The sequence below is a fragment of the Crocuta crocuta genome, unplaced genomic scaffold, assembly GCF_008692635.1.
Source record: "Crocuta crocuta isolate KB4526 unplaced genomic scaffold, BGI_CrCroc_1.0 scaffold118, whole genome shotgun sequence".
Classification (NCBI taxonomy): domain Eukaryota; kingdom Metazoa; phylum Chordata; class Mammalia; order Carnivora; family Hyaenidae; genus Crocuta; species Crocuta crocuta.
In genome coordinates, this window is record NW_027551558.1 from 7,180,100 (window position 1) to 7,199,484 (window position 19,385).

General features: G+C 34.8%; 1 protein-coding gene across 4 annotated transcripts in view; it reads left to right on the forward strand.

Moving 5' to 3' along the window:
* The window catches only part of REV1 (REV1 DNA directed polymerase), a 64,391-nt gene that overhangs the window by 20,726 nt on the left and 24,280 nt on the right, over positions 1-19,385 (forward strand). The window contains exons 4-8 of one of the 4 annotated variants that reach the window (XM_077749252.1): positions 2,625-2,777; positions 5,861-6,567; positions 9,290-9,397; positions 10,778-10,894; positions 15,316-15,424. In XM_077749252.1, the coding sequence (XP_077605378.1) occupies positions 2,625-2,777; positions 5,861-6,567; positions 9,290-9,397; positions 10,778-10,894; positions 15,316-15,424 (1,194 nt within the window). Of the gene's footprint in view, positions 1-2,624; positions 2,778-5,860; positions 6,568-9,289; positions 9,398-10,777; positions 10,895-13,316; positions 13,498-15,315; positions 15,425-19,385 lie in introns of those variants that run through there. The other 3 variants (XM_077749253.1, XM_077749255.1, XM_077749254.1) reach the window with 3 other exon arrangements.

Here is a 19,385-nt window from a genome sequence, read left to right on the forward strand (position 1 = left end):
TTCCTTAAGAAAGGAGCTGTGCAGTTTTCAGTTTAAGAAGTTCACATCATTCCAGGCTCGTGCTGTGTATTGTCATGTATAGACAATCCTATCATCATGCTAGGGCTAGAACTTTGATCTCAGGATATTAGTTTGGAGGGAATGGCTAAAGTCCAGAAATGGTAGGTAAGTGGGTTGAAAAGGGCACTTACTAAGTGGAACTTGATTTGCTTAGAAAGTAGTAGTTTCCATTATAGCTTTTAAAAAAAAATTCCTATTCTTCTTGCCTTGACTATAACTAGAGAGAGAATACAATCAAAAATGCAATTTAAGCCAATTATAAGTTTTAAAGTTCACCTGAATGGATTTTATTTTAGTTTGAAGTCAGGCTTAATCATCTGTTTTTAAATAACTGAAGTTACTTTGGACATTCTTATTATATGGCCAGTTGCTTCATTTTATATATGAGAAGGCAGAGCTAATAAGACTAACTGATTTACCCAAGAACAGCAGGATTCAGAATTCAGATATTTCTGACTCCTAATTGGGTCTGCTCTTTGCCATTTAATTAAGCTTGATATAGATGAGCTGGCCCCTGTGGAAATGGATCAATCTGCGCATATGTCCTAATATATAATATAAATGCCCAGTGTCTACACATCCTAGCATGGAATACTTTTGGTCAATCACAGTATTCTTTTCTTTCATACTGTAATCCCAGTCTTGTTCATCTCTTCTCAATAGTGTTTGTATGATATTTTATTGTACTTAAAAATTTTTAAACATTATTTGTTATTTAATGGATGATACATGATATTCTTTTCTTTAATTAGTTTTCCTGTTTTTGGTTTGAGTAGTTTAAACACCAACTACCACTTCTAAGTGTTTGAGTGATTGCTTTGCTTTGATTAGAATTCCCTTGTGTCTGTGTATGTGCCATTAAACCCGAGTTTAAGGTGGGCATGAATATAAGGCCATGACTTCTTCAAGAGGCAAGGGAGTCCTTTAATGGAGAAGTTTTAGGTATGAGATTATTTTACTGAAACCTTTATCTTGCAAATCTTATACTTTTATATAGTATATTATAGGTTAGAAATTTTCAGACTTTGGCCATAATCCTTTTCTTCAGACTTAATGTGGACATTTGAAGGGTAAGATAGTTAATGAGAAGCTGGTGTGATTCACCCCACTGCTTCCTCAAGCCTGATCGGTGTCGTGGAGCAGTGTTAAAACACTGTCCTAAGTTACTAAGGCTGATTTTGTTTTTGTTGTTCTTCATTTTGTGCTGAGTCTTGAAACAGGGAACCCTTCCTCCTAGGTCTAGGTTCCAGTCGGCTGGCAGGGAGAGATGATGATTGTTGCGGTTTATGCCAGCTCATCAGGGTCCCCTGCTGGGGGTTACTGGCTCGCTCCCAAACTGCCCTTTTTTTTTATGCTTCCAAACTATAATATGTTAACACGTCTGTCATGTACTTAGGGTGCTCTGAAGAGCCCATACTTCACATGGGCTAAAACATTGTTTCTAATTACATTAACTGAGTGCTTATTCAGCTCACTTACGTAAAAGTTGACTGCAATTTCATCTCATGATTTCTTTCATTTTTCTTCTGTTTTTGTATCTTGCCTCAATTTATTCTTTATACAAAATGTATGTGACTAGTTTTATGGTGTAGATTTGGCTTTTTAAAAAAAAATTGGTGTCATTTACATTTTTTCTCACAGTATTACAGAGTTCTTGTAAAATTATTTTTATTTGGCTAATTAACCAACAGACACATTTCTGATGATTCCTTAATGACTTATAGGTAGTATTTTATCAGAAAATACATTCTCAGTCTCCAGGACCTCAGAAACAAATAGCTTACTCTCAGTATCTATAATAAAAAACTAATCTGTACCATGTAGGAGAAAGGGCAAGAAATCGTAGACTTATTTAACTGTCATTTATCCCCTTTCCTGAGCTCATGGTGTGGAAATTGGGAATTCTCATCCATTTCAGTTATTCTGGAAAAAACTTAATAGATGAGATTTGATTTTTTTTTTTTTAATTTTTTTTTTTAAATGTTTTATTTATTTCTAGGAGAGAGAGAGAGAGACAGCTTGAGCAGGGGAGGGTCAGAGAGAGAGGGAGTCACAGACTGAAACAGGCTCCAGGCTCTGAGCTAGCAGTCAGCACAGAGCCCAACGCGGGGCTCGAACCCACGAACCGCGAGATCATGTACCTAAGCGAAAGTCGGACGCTTTACCGACTAAGCCACCCAGGCGCCCCAAAAGTCTTGATGATTCTATATGAATTTTTTGAGGGGGAATTGTGGTAAATATTAAAGTTATGGAATATTGACTACTTGAGCTCGTACTTGGGAGTTTTGTCATCTTATTCTCTATTTCTTTTTCCCCTCGTAATGTTGTTAGCCACTAACTTTTAAAAGTTTAGATGTGTGTCTTTTCATGGGTGGAATGTCTTATTCTTAAGTGTTTAAGATTATGTTGCATTAGGGCCACTAAAACAGGGAGAAGAAATAAAATAGGAAAACAATTGGCTCATAGTTGGTGAAAAATTCCTGTTGTTAAGGACATTGATTTTTCATGAAGCTTATTTTCCTCAAGTATTAAACTCTTAAATTGGTTTTACTTTTTTGTTTCAGCATCAAAGCTGGGCGACTCCTGTCCTACATTCCCTATCAGCTGTACACCAAGCAGTCCAGCATGCAGAAGGGTCTCAACTTTAATCCTGTGTGCAAACCTGAGGATCCTGTGCCGGGTCCAAGCAGTGTAGCCAAACAGCTGAACAACAGGGTGTAAGTTTCTCTAGACAGGGGAATGCTGCAGAGTTGGGTTTTAGCAGTGAGTGTGGGTACAGCCTCTGCTTTGCTAAAGATAGAAACAAATACAAAACCTGGCCATTTATTATATTAACCATGTTAAAATACGTTTGCGGGTGTCTTACCTAAAAATTATTTTGGAGGTGCTTAGGTGACGTCTCTAGTCAGTTAAGCATCCAACTTTGGCTCAGGTCATGATCTCATGGTTTGTGAGTTAAAGCCCCACATTATGCTCTGCGCTGACAGTGCCAGGCCTGCTTGGGATTCTCTCTCCCTTTCTCTCTCTGTTCCTCCCCACTTTCACACGTGCCACCCGCCCCCCCAATAAATGTAAAGTTTTAAAAATTTATTTTTATCATGAAAGTTTCATAAATTGTAAATAAGGAAATATTTCCAGTCAGTGTAGATTCCCATGTTATACTAATGGATTTTAAATTATTGAAAGTAAAATTTTCCGTGGATTTTCCCAAAAGTAATTATTTCCACCTAAGCAATTTGCTATAGGATTTTGTTTTCTCAAAAACCCAGGTAATTGTGCCAATATACCTTTGTTGTGTGCTCTATACATAATGTGTTAACATTTCTAGGTTATTTTTGACAAATTCCAAATTCATGGCAATTTTACATATATATAAATATTTTTGTATCAGTAAAAATTTATTTGGTGACCCTCAGTGTTACAGTTAGAGGTAACTCTAGACTTTATTCCATGTGGCAGATTTAAAAAATATATTGATTAAGCTTTAATTGCACTTTTCTTGGGTAAATTGGTTTCATGATTAATTGGTATGTTGCCTCTACTTGTATATCAGGTGGTTCGTTATCGCTAGTGTTCTCCTTATTTATTAAATTGCTTGCTTTGGGAGTTGGATATACATATATATTTAAAGACCAGGAGTCCAATTAAGCTGGGAGGGTCCGTTATCACTACCTTCAGTAGTTATTGTTGTTGTCGTTTGTATTTTATCTTGTATTCACTTAAAAGCATATTCATGTTTTTCATATTACCTAACACTTTCAGTTTTTTTTGTGCCATCAGGGTGCACAACAAATTATATCAAAATCTTTCCTAATATGCAACTTTATATTTTTCTCTTACCCACACTAATAAAAATAGGAAAATAGGTGGTTTTATTTTTAATTCTTTGTCAGTTTTAGCAGGAATTTACCTGTTAGATTGTACTTTTTAATACGTGTACATTTTGCCTAATTCAAATGTATGCCTGCCGGTGATACAATTCCACTATAGCTCCTTTATGAATATCCATTTGTCTAAGCTGAAAAACTGTAGTACAGAAAAAATGTATATTAGGAATGTGTTTCTTAGCAATGTATGTAATTCTGTTGCATATGTTGCTAGTATACATGAGAAGAATTTTACTGTTTGTTACACAGAAAACTAGATGTTAGGCTTTTCTGATTTACCTCACTTTTGTTGCTTCTATAATATTTATTCTTTAGGCTATTCAATACATTTTATACATTTCTTTGAAGTTCTTTTATGTGATCTCTTTATCTCAAGGGCCAGACAGGTAACAAATTAGGTTTTCTTTTCCTTCCTCTTTTACTTGTTCCCTGTTGATCTTTTTTCCCTTTTTCTGGCATGATCATCTGTGAGGATTGGACTTAATTTGCATGTCATATTCCATGTGATAGTTCAGCCAAAGACAGCCCAGAAATGGGTGGTAATGTTTTGCATATGTCTCATATGTGACTTTTCTGTTTATTCATACTGTTTTTACTAATCTCGTGTATTGGTATTAGGATGAGGGACTTTAGATAAAACCTGATAATACTGTGGCAGCCTCACCAGTGCCTGGGTATCATGTATCAGGAGCCTGAACTGTAACTGGGTTAATGGGTGTGGGTATTTCTTTTTTTTAAATATTTTTATTTATTTCTAGGAGAGAGACAGACATCGTGAGCAGGGGAGGGTCAGAGAGAGAAGGAGATACAGACTCCGAAATAGGCTCCAGGCTCTGAGCTGGCAGTCAGCACAGAGCCCGACGCTGGGCTCGAACCCACGAACCGGGAGATCATGACCTAAGCGAAAGTCGGATGCTTAACCGACTAAACCACCCAGGCGTCCCTGGGTGTGGGTATTTCTAAGTAGAATGAATTGCTATTCTGTAATTCAGGGTTTTTTTTTGTTGTTGTTACTTAGATATTTTTGTGAATGCAAATGAAATTTGTCTTTATTATAGATCATTACCAAGCAAACATCTAGAAGAGTCGTAATGTGAATTTAGCAAAACATTTGTCATAGGTCCTGCATTTATAAACTTGTCATCTGGAAACTTGGTCCATTTACCTTGGACCACCCTGGCGTCTGAATATGCTTTTTTAAGAAATGAAATGCCATTTCCTTTGTTAATAAGCAGGTATCCTCATTTTACTAGGTGTACATTTTACTGAATTACCCATACACATTAACCTGGTTCTTTTTACCTGCTTATGACAGTGGGCCCTATTAATGGATTAGTAAATGCAGTCTGTCAGTCTTCCTGAGTGAAACTAACTCACCCTAGGATTGTAGCAGTATCATATATAATGTGTTGAACAGGGCCTTACATAAAACTAAAACTAGGAATAATAATTCAAATAAAGTTTCTTACCATTTTTATGGGAGTTATTTATGTTAACTCCCGTAATTTATTGACTCCCTAGTAAATGCCAGATACTGTGCTACAAATTGGGTATTTAGGGATTACAGGTTCCATTTAAATTTTAGTGGGAAAAATAATTGAAAATCGTTTTTATTTTTCTTCCTCCTGAAATTCCTTTGTATTTCTACTTTGGGAGTGTTTGAAGTTTGAAAAAAAAGAACAAAACTTAAGACTTTATGTTCTAAGATTTTCCTAATTACCTCACTACTTTGGTTTAGCTGAGAATTATCTTTTGTTGGAAGGGAAAGAATATAACATTTATGGCTTAGTTTTTCAGTTTTTAGGGGGAGAAATACTGAAGGTGTGCATCAGTAAGACCACATTTACATTAAAAATAGTTTTAGCCTGAAAGTCATACATCAATTTAAATCTTTTTTTTTTTTCTGTCTCTAGAAATCATATAATTAAGAAGATTGAGACAGAAAATGAAGTCAAAGTCAATGGAATGAACAGTTGGAATGAAGAAGATGGAAATAATGACTTCAGTTTTGTGGAGCTAGAGCACATCCTTCCAGGAAGGAAACAAAATGGAATTCCGCATCACAGAGACAGCACTGCCATTTTTAATGGACATACTCCTAGCTCTAATGGTGCCTTACAGATGCAGGATTGCTTGGTGCCCATGGGCAACAGTGTTGCCAGCAGGCTTTCTCCAGACTTTGCTCAGGAGGAGGAGCAGGCTGAGAAGAGCAGCACTGACTTCAGAGACTGCATTTTGCAGCAGTTGCAACAGAGCACTAGAAACACAGATGCTGTGCGGAATCCACACAGAACTCATTCCTTCTCCTTATCGTCTTTGCACAGTAACACTAAAATAAATGGTGCTCACCACTCCGCTGTTCAGGGGCCTTCAAGCACAAAAAGCACTTCAGTACCTGCTCTTAGCAAGGCAGCACCTTCAGTGCCATCCAAACCCTCAGATTGCAATTTTATTTCAGACTTCTACTCCCGCTCAAGACTGCATCACATATCAATGTGGAAGTGTGAATTGACTGAGTTTGTCAATACCCTACAAAGACAAAGTAGTGGTATCTTTCCAGGAAGGGAAAAGTTAAAAAAAATGAAAACAGGCAGGTCTGCACTTGTTGTAACTGACACAGGTAGATACTTACTAACATTGTTTTCCTAAGAAACAATCGTACTTGACCATTTTGTTCTTAAGCTGTCACTGGTATTCTGATCAGTACTAAGCTCTCATAATATAAAAGTCTTTAGGAATATCAGGGCATGTAAGTTAACAGTAAGCATAGCAGATTATGAAAGCTTTCTTCTTTATTAAAATATTTTTTACAAATTTAGATTTAAATGTTGGCTAGCTGAATATTTTCAGGTAATTTAAACAATAACAAGATTGGGATTCTGAGCATTCTTTCTTCATGTAGACCTTTCTTGTCAGTTGTTGAAATTTTGAACTCTGTAAAATATAACATGTATTTCTATTCAGTGCTTAAATTCCTGTAAGAATAAATTGGTTTGGTAAGAGTAACTGTTAATTCTAGAAGCTGGCATCTTAATGATTTCTAAATTATTAAATAACTGACTTAATAGCTATTGTAATTATAGTGGTAAACTTACAGTGAGATTAAGTATTTTCACATAAAAGTAGATGGGTTAATTGTATTTTGTTTTTTTAATACTTTTCTTGTCTTCAAAAGCAGACAAAAACAATTACCGTCTGTATTTCCATGCAGTCATTATCAATTAGTATCTGGTTTGAGGTTTTAGATGCTTTTTATAGAGTATATGGTTTTGTTTTGTTTTGTTTTTTAGAGACCTATCTCAGAATTGTCTCATAGTACCTTAATTTATAGCTGTGGAAACTGAGGTACAGAGAGAAGCTCATGGTTCTGCCCTAGAAAGTGATAGAGCTTCTCCATGTGGGTTTTTTTTTCTGTTATGTTTTGTTGTGTTTGATGTAGTCCTAAATACTTTGTGTTACTTAATTTCAGAATAATGTTATAGGTATTAGATTTTATTTATATATCATCCCTTGGCCTTATATATATGGTGAAGGTCATTTAATTTTGAAAGCTTCAAAGAACTATTATGAATTAGTTTCATGAATGGAATAAAATGATAAATTTTTATGTTGTATGAAAGCATTCAGTAGGTATTCGGTATATGCATTCTGTACTACTTGAATGTTTAAAGCAGTTATTTGGGTTGTTTATATTTATATAACATTTATATACAGGAGAATTATAATTGTTAAGATTTATTTTATAAATCATTTCTCGAGCTAATACAGAGGGTAGCAAGGAAGTGCATTGCTTTGGAGTTCAATAACGTATTCTTAATCCAAATTCTGGCTCTGCAGGGCCATGGGCCAGTTCCCCTCTCTGGGTCTCAGTTTCCCCTTCATGGAGTGATAGGTGGTCCATGATGCTCACCTTGTGAGCTTCTGAACTTAAGGGAAGATAACATGAACAAAGGCTTGTTGCCTTGCTAGTAGTGAGTACTAGGTAAATACTTTCACAGTCACAGTTTGGTAAATGGAGGAGTCTGAACTATCAGGGAATAAAAATGTAAGTTTTAGAAGCCTGTTCTGGAGACTTAACACCTTCCATACTAGTATTTTTAAACCTATCAACAGAAAACTCCTTTATAAGATTAGAACTTTTCTTTTTTTAATTTTTATTTAGTTTTTGAGAGAGACAGAGCATTAGTAGGCGAGGGGGGAGGGGAGGGCCAGAGCGAGAGGGAGACACAGAATCCAAAGCAGGCTCTGAGCCCTCAGCACAGAGCCTGAGGCAGCCTGATATGGGGCTTGAACTCACAAACCACGAGGTCATGACCTGAGTCTAAGACACCTAACTGACTGAGCCACCAGGTGCCCCAAGATTAGAACTTTTTACAAGCTCAGAGTTCTTATTTCCAAGTCTTGTATATTTTAGAGGACTAGGGAAAAGGGCTAAGGATGGAACTGATGCAGAGGAAAGCTCTAGTTATGGCTGGATTGGTTAAAATAACTCTGATAAACCAAAATATGTAGCTCAGGGTGATTAGAAGCCAGAGTCCTTAGGAGAGGACACTACCCTTTATCTTCTTCAAAGTGGCGTATATGCTTCAAAGCTAATTTTTAATAATGTTTAATGACTTGAGGAAGGTTGTGTATACATTTACAAACAGATTTATATGTAGATATTTGTTTTATAGACTTTTTCTAAATATTTCTAGAGGGTTCAAATCAGACTGTCTAGTGTTGAACACGAGTTCAGCTTCTTACTGGCTGCATAACACAGTTACTAACATAATACTAATCTGTAAAATGGACATAATAAGATTACATGTTTCATGTTGAGAATTTAAATACAAGTAAACCTCTTAAAACAGTGCACGACATTTACCAAGCACTCTAACAGTAGCCGTTTTTACTGTTTTTTTTGTCAAGGAATGTTTGTAGACTGCATATGGAATACTGATCATCTAAAGTTACTTAGCTCCATGTAACTAAATATATGAAAACACCTTCATACATTTTAATAAAATAATCACACAGAAATAACTTTAAGCATTTAGACATTGGCTGAAAGACTTAATTATTGGCATATAGATTAGAAAAACATGATGTTTTTATAATTTATTTCAAATTATGTTTAGAAACTAAATTTATATCTGGATTACATTCAGAGCCAAAGAAACTGACATTTGACCTTTCTTGAAGTGATAGAATTAATCTGTAATAGATACTGTATTATTTTGAGACTTCATTCTACTTATAGGCACTTAAAAATACAATTTTTAAAATTAACTAGACCTGATTTTTTTTTTTTTAACATTAAAAATCAGCTTTGGGTTTGAACATTCTCTTTTTCCTTCTAGGAAATATGTCAGTATTGAGTTCACCCAGGCATCAGAGCTGTATAATGCATGTTGATATGGATTGCTTCTTTGTATCAGTTGGTATACGAAATAGACCAGATCTCAAAGGTCTGTATTCTTGTTCATATTTTAAGAAAATTGATAATATTGTTATATATTCTAAGGGACCATAAAATCTTCTTTAAAAAATAATTTATTTTAATTTTCCTTGGCAAAATAAATCCCTGCTTCCAAATTTTCTGACTCCATTATCAAGAAAGATAAAGGGAAATTAGAAACATTTTGTTCTCCCTTTAGGGAAGAATACTCTTCTTCAGCTGAAGGATCTCATCTAAGACTAATACAGACTGGTACCTGCTTTGGGGATTTTCTATATTTTTACATATTTACTATTACTTGGTTATTAAATAGAAATTTTATGGTAGCATATGTCTGCAGTTTTGGTCACTGTGCTTTCTTTCTCTTGAATAATAAGTAACTTGATTAACTGTCCTGATGATGCTAGTGCACATTCCAACTTTTTGGATAGAGAATAATTTTACATTATTGAATATTGCTGAGATGTGCTTTCATTTTTGTTTTAATGGATTTTAAATATTTGTGAGTTAGTCAATACTTCTAAAAACATTTACTCTGGATTTTTCAGTAGTTCTCTCTGTACTTGAAAGATGTTACTATTAGCATTTTCTTCTGAGAGTCTGTTCTTTTTAAGGAAAGCACAGAAGCTGCTGGGTTAATACCAGGGCTTTATTTGTGTCATGAGTACCTACTGCTTAGCTTTGAAGGGAATTTAGAATGTTTAAAGAATTGAGTTTAGTCTGATGAGTCACTCTGAGGGTAGTATTTTTTATCCTCACAACAAATGCATTCAGTAACATGTATATGAGGGATGCATGCTATCACTTTAAGAAGTTATACTTCTTTTGTAAATTTAATGCACACACAAGGAAATGATACCTGAAAGACTTTATAACTAAACCAAAAACTGAGACTATATTCTCAAGTTTATTATATTGTAGGTTAGATTGTGGTCCCTCTGCATATATATTTGTTTCTCTCTCTGTACAATTGAAAGATTGGCTGTTACTTTACTTTTCTGATAAGAGAAATGTAAAAAATCCAGATGTAGTTGGTTTTTCTTATCCTCTCCCACTCCTCCAGTTTGAATATAGGATTTGAGATGACTCTTCTCTACTATAAGAAAACAAAAAAAATTCATGAGAAGGGAAGTGATAGCCTTGCTTTTAAGTTGAATAAATGTATCAAATTGCCACAGATAGTTTACTTTTTGGGGGGTGTTGAGAAACTTAGATGATATTTGCATGGTGATTGATAATGTTTAAAGATATTAGCTCCTTTATAGATTAATATAAAGCTAAAGAAAAATATGTCATTTTTAAAAAATCTTTTGAAAAATTTTCTTTTACATGTTGTCATGTTAACATTCTTGTTCTTAGACTTAAAAATAATTTTTTTTTCCTCTCACAGGAAAACCAGTGGCTGTTACAAGTAACAGAGGCACAGGAAGGGCACCTTTACGTCCTGGTGCTAACCCCCAGTTGGAGTGGCAGTATTACCAGAATAAAATCCTGAAAGGCAAAGCAGGTACAAATGGGCTCTCTTTGAAGTCATAATGCTCCTGTTGAAGACGTCTGGATTTTGCTGCTGGAATTGTCATTACAGAAATGAAACAGTTGAAATAATTAGCTTTTTCATTCAAGGGTTTTAAAGGTGTCAGTGACATCTTAAAGTAAATTCTGCACGCAATACAAATGACTGGTTTATAGTCCTGCTTCTGTTGAATTGGATGATGATATTTTCCTGGAATAGAGAAGAATGTTTTATAAGGTGGAATTAGTTTGCTTTGTGTACATTTAGATTGGGATACAAATAAAATCATGGACATCATTTTGTGGTGGCCTCTAGACCCAAGAGTTGATTATTAGTTGTTTGGTTACTGATCAACAGTAAAGACACTGAAGTTCATGTTGCTAAAGATTTGTGTGAAGCTGTGGAGTAAGAAATAGTAGGACTTTATTTATTGTGATAAGAAGATAAATACCAGAAACCATTCCCCGTATCTTTGTTGAACCTGTGTGAACATCTTCCTGCCTTGCTGGCTTTTGAATATTTTGCTATTAATAAATAAAAATCCTGAATTCTACTAATCACAATATTACTAACATTTTTATGTCTGTTTTTCCCCCTGAGTAAATTCCCCGAGAAATATTTGCTTAGAAATTAAATTCTTTGTTATCAGTTTCCTCATGGATGTCTCCAAAACCAAACATTTTTAAAAAATTAGATTTCAAGAAAAATATTAATCCGAAAGTAGTTAGAAATTAGATACACAGTGGAATGGAAGGCAAACAGTTAAATTTCATCCTGATTATTTCAGGTCCCTAGTTTTCAGTTATAAGAATTTAGGATTATTTTATAAATGATCTCATAGAAATTAAAGCAAAAGGAAAGCCACTGGACGTATCTGAGGAGTTTTTTTGGAATTACAGTCTTTTTTGTTGGTTGTGATTATCTGTTTACATGGCATGAGTATGAAAGGCAGTAATTATAGATAGATCTTTATGCTTCATGTGTACCTGTATTTCCCAGGTTTCCTTTCTCTTGGTTTTTTAAATCTTTTAGGAGGTTTTTGACATTGCAGTATTTTCTGTGTCATGAATAGATCTTGGAGTAGTCAGTGTTGAGCTTGTTAAGATTTAGTTGTATGTATTGTGGTATGTGGCAATATGGGTAGTTTCTTAAGTATTGGTAGTAGGGTTTTGTGCTAGCTTGGTTTTTCTTAAGTTCTAGAAAACAAGTAGCTTAAGGAAATGCATAATATTTGTCACATTGGGCAGTCAGTAAAAAACTTATTGAATTAGCATTGAAAGAAGGAAAAATACCATGGACATACCATTCAGTAAGGTCTGTCAGTTTCCCAGTACTCAGTTTCCCCATTGTGTTTGCTACACATGTTTGTATTTCAGCAGTCTCCATCTGAAGTTTGGCTTTGGCAAGCACACATCCTGTAGGAGTAGCAGAGAACTAGTCCTCTTACGTCTTTCCTTCCTTCACGAGTGATCTGACCATGCACAGTTTATTAACAGAATACAGTTGTTGCTTACGTACCTTTTTCAGTTTAGCCACTGGATTTTCATAACACTGTAATGGCCTTTTATAATTGACATCCCCTCCACCTCTCCATGTGGATAGGAAATTGGAAGGTAAATATTAGGAGAAATATTAAATTTCACTTGGCATTGAAAACTGTCAAAAATAGATTTTTCTGTCACTAGAACAGGTGAATATGATACTTTGAATTTTATGTTCTTTCTTTAACTTGATGTCATTCACTTTTATGTCCTAAGCTTTTGACCCATTAGAAGCTTACCAAAATATTTGTAACATAAAATAAACATATTATTCTTAAAGTTTGTTTGCAGCTAACCTCGTACTTAGAACTTGTTTTTTTCAGTGCCTTTGTTCTTCTTTCCTTGTGACTCCCTGATCTTTCTTTCTCTGGGTCCTTATTAGACATGACATCAAATTTTAAAATAACGAGGATCAATTTAGGAATTAGAATCTTTGGCTTCTATACACTAGCTTTTAACAAATATTCAGTTCTGATGTTTCAGCTTGTATGTCTAGGCAAAGTATTAGAACAAATAGCATCTTTAGCCCTTTATAGATACTTTAGTTTCTTATTCGTCATATTAAAAAACTCTTTGTCTAAAGAGACCAGCATAACCAAGGGCTCTCCATCCATGACTTCCTTTGGAAGCTGCTTCCTGAGCAGTACTCAGCAGTGACGCTTCTCATTGATGACCTCATTATTTGGAATCCACTTATACTCAAGATTTTGTGGTTGGGGCCTTTTTACCCCTTCCTGGATTCCAGGATGCAGATGTTTTCTTACCCCTTCAACAACTTCAGTGTTCATTCTAAAGAACAACAGTTTTTAAAATCGTTTTAGTCATAGATTTATTCTCAGCGATTTCTTTTTCACAGACTTGGGTCCCGGCCTCTGATTCCTCCAACCGTTCCTCCACATTCTCCATGTGCCCGTCTAGTTTGTCAAGTTTTGATGAGCAGTTCTCTACTTTGCCCTCCAGTGAGGACAGTGTGTCCCTGAATTTCCCTGAATCTCCCTTGAAGCAACTCACTGCGCTCGTGGAGGGATCCCCGCACTCTGCTGCACTGTGGAAAAGGTCAGCCAGCCCAGTGAAGAGAAACCCGAGGTGCTGCCTCTCAGGCAGGGCATTGGGAGCACAGGGAGCACACTGTTCTCACCTCCAGCATGACTTTCCTGTGATTTTCCAGACAAGTATCATAGATGATTTAACTAGACTTTCAAATAGAAGTCACCTAACTCCCCAACTTTCAAAGCATATATAACTCATGGTTATACCTAGGAAAGGCAGCTGGTTGTGGCTCTTCAAGCTTCAACTCTCTTTGTTGTTGTTTGGTTCAGTAACAGCCTCTCTTGAACTGTGATACTGACAATCCTGAAATTTCCTAAAGAATTTTAGCTTAGAATAATGGACTATGAAAGGTGATAATATTTAGCCTTCTGAGATACTTCAGAAAAACGACGAAGTGTGCTCTGCATTCTGTTTTTAATTTGTCATAGAATAGCATATTTTTATCATAATATATCAGAAATCATAGCTTAAATTTTATATTCTGCTGTTTTAATTTTTGAGGCAAGTGGGATTTGAGCCCATTTAGATACCAGTCCTTTCAGTTTAATTTGCGTTTATGCTTTGTGTGTATCGGTGCCAGAATCCAGAAATAACTTATATGGGTTGCATAGTTGGGTAAAAGATGTTGACAGTTATTTTAGCCCATAAATTAGCCAGACACTTTGCCATGTGTTTCTGGTGGTGCTTTAACTTGGATGATTTTTCATGGAACGTTGTGTCTCCAAAATAAGCAGAAGAGAAATCCTGGGTTTGCTAGTTATCTATTGTACTCAAAATAGGTTTGCCTAGAATTAATTGAAGTGGTTTATCTTGGCTTGTTTTACTAACTAGTGTATTTTTGTTCATAATATTAGAACTATGTCTGAGATTGTGTTTCAAGAATATGTTTTTAAAGCATAGTCTTGGGATTTAATATCCCAAGAGACCAAGAACTGAAGTTGTTGTTTTAATCTTTCTCAATTGCTAGTGAAGCTAAAGGAAGTAAAGTGGCGTGCAGTCAGTACACTCCATCTGTGCTTTTATAATCTTGTGTGAAGCTGTAAATTGGGTTTGGGTATTATAAGAATACTAGTGAGTGGTACTATTTAGGCTAGAGTTATATTCTGTAAAGCAGTTGATATTCTCATCACACCTGAATGTTTTTAATTGAACACACATTGTTAAACCATTAAGTAGAATTTACTGAAAGGGGGGCAGTGTTTGAAGCTCTTGTGCTTGATGTGTGTTCAAAAGAAAAACCTTAAATTTAAAATGAAACCTCTTTATAGTATGCGACCTACTGAATTGGATGGAATGACTATAGGAAATTGGTGTTTGTTGAGTATATTGTTCAGTAGCTTTAAGTTTTGGAGGTAGTTTATTTAAGAAGTAGCAAAGAACATTCAGAGAAATGTGTATTTTCCAGTAACTTAAGTTTCCCATTACAGAGAGCTGTATAATCCTACAAGGCTAAAAGAGGGATTCATCTTCCTGATAACTTTTCATCCTTTTCATCTCAAGAGACTGTTGAAGGGATATTTTATATTTATCTTTTGTTATATTGTATAAAAAAAAAACTAAAAAAAATCTTTACTGAAATGAACACTGTGAATTTAGTATATATTTTTGTCTGACCACTGGCGAAGTATACAATAATGGAAGCAAACCATTTTAGAGCTATAAGTTTTCTTTTATTAAGTAAGGAGACCAGTACCAACGGATATAACTATATTTGGATTTTATTAAGCATTTATATATGAAAGGAATGGAAAATACATTTCTTGAATGAAAGTTAAGGAAAATGAGTTTCCAATGTATAATCATTAAATTTTATTATTTTTAAAGCAGAGGTACCAGATTCATCAATGTGGGAGAACCAAGATGCTGCACAAGCAAATGGAATTGATTCTGTTTTGTCAAAGGCTGAAATTGCCTCTTGTAGTTACGAAGCCAGGTATGTGGAAATTAAGTATGTTGTAACACTTACAGACAGTTAATCATTTTTACAGACTCTTGAAGTGGATTCAGATACAGTGCCAGTCAGGCCTGTATTACTCACATGTTACGGGAAGAAATATTTCAAGGCTTAATCCCTTCAGTTTCTTTTTTCCTTTTACAAATGCTAGATAACTTTAAATAAATACCTTACTTTCCTGATGAATCAGTAGGTCCTACAGTGGAAACCAAAAGAAATTGGACATTGTCACTTCCAGACGATTGTCTTTTGAAGCATGGAATTAAAGAATTAGATATTTTTTAATATATAGTCTGATCACTCCTTTTTTTTTTTTTAATGTTTTTTATTTATTTCTGAGAGAGAGAGAGACAGCGTGAGCAGGGGAGGGTCAGAGAGAGAAGGAGATACAGAATCTGAAGCAGGCTCCAGGCTCTGATAGCTATCAGCACAGAGCCTGATACAGGCCCAAACCCTCGAACTGTGAGATCATGACCTGAGCTGAAGTCAGATGCCCAACCAACTGAGCCACCCAGGCGCCCCTGATCACTCCTTTTTATAGCTGAGAAGAATCCCCTGCAAGTTAAAACTCCTAATCCACAGTATTTTCTTTACATTTTTAAAAATAGGAATTACATTTTTTTAAATATAAATTTAAATATATCTTTAAATTCTTTGTTAAAACTTGATCATCTCTTAAATTACAAGTAAATAATTACATATTGGCATGCCCAATAATCTCCTTACTTAAAACTGCAGTCTTTTGTCAACTTAATAGTATCAACTTTGTGTTTTGGTCTTGATCTTATAGTAATCTTAAACTCTCGTAACAATGGTATGTTTCAGTACAAGAAGAAACATATATATGTGTTCCTCACACTTAAAAAAAAATCGTTTAAAACTAGGAGTAATAATGAATTGATTAATTTGAAAGAGCAGCCTCTACTTTTTTCTTTGCTGATAACTGACACTTTTTACCCTTACAACATTCACACATTGTTGGCAAGTGTTAAAGTATTTACTAATAAATACTTTAATAAATTAAATTATTTACTTAATTAAATAATTAAATGTAATAAATAAAAACAAGAGTTCTACATCAGTTATATTTTTCAGTCTTTTTTACTTATGGGTTTGTCATTCATACTTCTCTTTTTTATTGATACAGAACTGACATGTAACATTATATTAGTTTCAGGTGTATAGCATAATGATATATATTTTTTCAGTCCTAATTAAAGCTTAGGATTGTTCAAGCAAGTCTAACATTTCAACATCATCTAACTAAAATAGTTTAAAATATTGCCAATTATTTTATAAAAAAGGTATTTAGGAAAACTTTATAATCAAACATACATAATTATAAAATATTTTAAAGTACTTCCCAGTTATGACATGAGAATCTTTTACTCCTAGACTGACTTTGCCTTTCTTATTGACAGAAATACATTTTAACCTTTTTCATTGTTAGTTGATCATGTAACCCAAGAGTTGAAAACTTACTTTAATAAAAATGATAAGTCAGATATAAATGCCTTCTGGATTATTATATTTTTATTAACTCAGGCACTTTAGAGCTGATTCTATGTTGTGCTAGGTAAGGCCAGCCTTTTTCCCCCACAAAGTTATTGAATGATGTCTTGTGCTTCTTCTGGTGGCTGGACAGTTGTGTTCACATATGGAGGGCATAGTCAAGCTCAGGAATACTTTCTCAGTGTTTGAGTTCTGCTCAGGGGTGAAATGAAAGCCCCACCCCCTCTGTACTACCTCTGAAGGGTGTCTCTTTACATTCAGCAGTGCCAAGCTGAGTGCAGGCAGGAGATCGCTAGACTGCCTCAGGAATAAAAGTGTTTCCTGTTCCTGATGGCCTTGAACTCAAGTAGCCACAGCTCTAGAAGCTCTAGGCTTCTTTTAGTGTTTGGATGTTGCAGTTATACTGCATCAAAGATAGTGATTATCAAGCTGGATGTATTACAGAATAATTGGTGTGACAATAATATGGTCCAAATACTATGCAGCAGGCCAGCAAGGTGGCAGTTGTTTTAAGGAGATACACAAGTGATGAAAATGAATTTGAGTATAAGTTGGGGGGAAAAACCCACAGCAGTGGGGTTTTATCTCTTAATTGTGATTTTCCTTTTGTAAAAAGCTGTTGATAATGAGTCTTTAGAAAACAATTCTTGGATACCCTTTTCTTATCCAATAATTATATTTTCCTTAGGTGAGAAGATTTATTAAAAATACGTTCACATTTGCACCAGAGAAATGTTTCTGGGATCGGAGTAGGGACTGGATTGTAGGGATGGTCATCCCAGTTTTATCCATTGGTGAATTTTCAATAGACACAGCCTAATAATGGGGTCAGTAAAGGATGGTATATGCACATGGGATGGTAGAAATCATGCAAAGGTAGGATGTATATACAAAGGCTAGAATATGCATTACTGTTAGTAGTTTTACTCATACTTCTCAGAAAGAGCAAGCTTTTTTTTTTTAAAGAAAGAGCAAGCTTTATACTTGAGAAGGTAGATATGTAGATGAATAGAAAATGATAGAATCACATATTTCTTTTAAGATCAATCATTTTTAAGGCTCTGTTTTCATGCACTTTTGTAAAGGTGCTTTACTGTTCTTATTTAGTGATATGGCTACTTATTGGCGTATTGAATGGGCAGTGACATACATGCGCAGTGTAAGCCTGCAAATAAACTATCCCTGCAGCACACATTGATGAAGTACTGGTAGTTTATCCTCTGTGGGATCTAGGTGACAGGAAGAGATAAGCTACTGTAGTGAAGGGTCACTTTAGGAGGTTTGTATTTGCCTTTACTCATTTATTTTATATGAAACAAATCCACTTTCCCAACTACCAGCTCAAGAGTATTTTGCTTCCTTCTCTTAGTTAATGGGAACCCTCTTAGGTTTTCCTTTTTTGTTTGTAACTTCCTTAGTGTTTAGTGGCTCCTAAACATTTCTCTCCAAGATGTATATGTGCACAAGGACATAAATAGATGTCTTATGTTTTGCTAATAAGTAATACATCCCTGAAAATGTTTGAGTAAGTGAAAAAATAGGAAAATGCAATTATTGTAAATATAAGAATACAGTATAGGTAACACATTCTTTCAGTATAGTATAGGTAATTACCTTTAGTTTGTAAGCTTAGCCTTTGCATGCTGAACCTATACATGTAGCATTATTGAAAATGTCTTAAACTGTATGTATTTGTATATAGACTTCAAAACTATTATGTATATAATATATATATATATTATATACATGTATAAACTTCCCTGCTTTACTAAACAAGGTCCATTGACCTTAATTTATCCTTTGCTGGGTTAGTGTAGGGTAATCCTTGTGAACATCATGGGATCTGTTTGGTTCACCGTCTTTACCTACCACCTTGCAAAATACCTCAGACATAAATTTTTGTTGAATGAGTGAAAAAATTTTCTTTGCCATGCTGTTCGTCAGTCAGCATTTCTTTTACTGTCATTTTTCCTTCCTATTAGATATTTCTCGTCTGCTGGGAACTTTGAAGTCAGATAACTTAATACTGTTTTTGTGTTCATCAGAAATGCATACGATTTTGCATTTACCTCTGAGTAACTTGGAGGATTCTTTTCCTTCTTGGCTCTCAGTGGTGGTGTGAGATGGGGAGGATGCCAGAGATTTCTGAGTAAATGAAGCTTAGTATTTGTATATCATTTCCCAAAACAGGGCACACTACCATACTGAGTAACCACGTAGTAAATATTTATTGAATGAATGTATAGAATAACTATTTTGTAATCTGGTGAAACAGTGCTTATTATTTTGCTTGTGTTCTTATTTTAGTATCTTTTCTTGATTTCATTACAGATGTAGTGGTAAAATGGAATTTTACTAATTATATATAATTCCATAATTATAGTTTTGTGCTGAATGCTCCAAATACCAAAGGTAATGTGGGGCATTG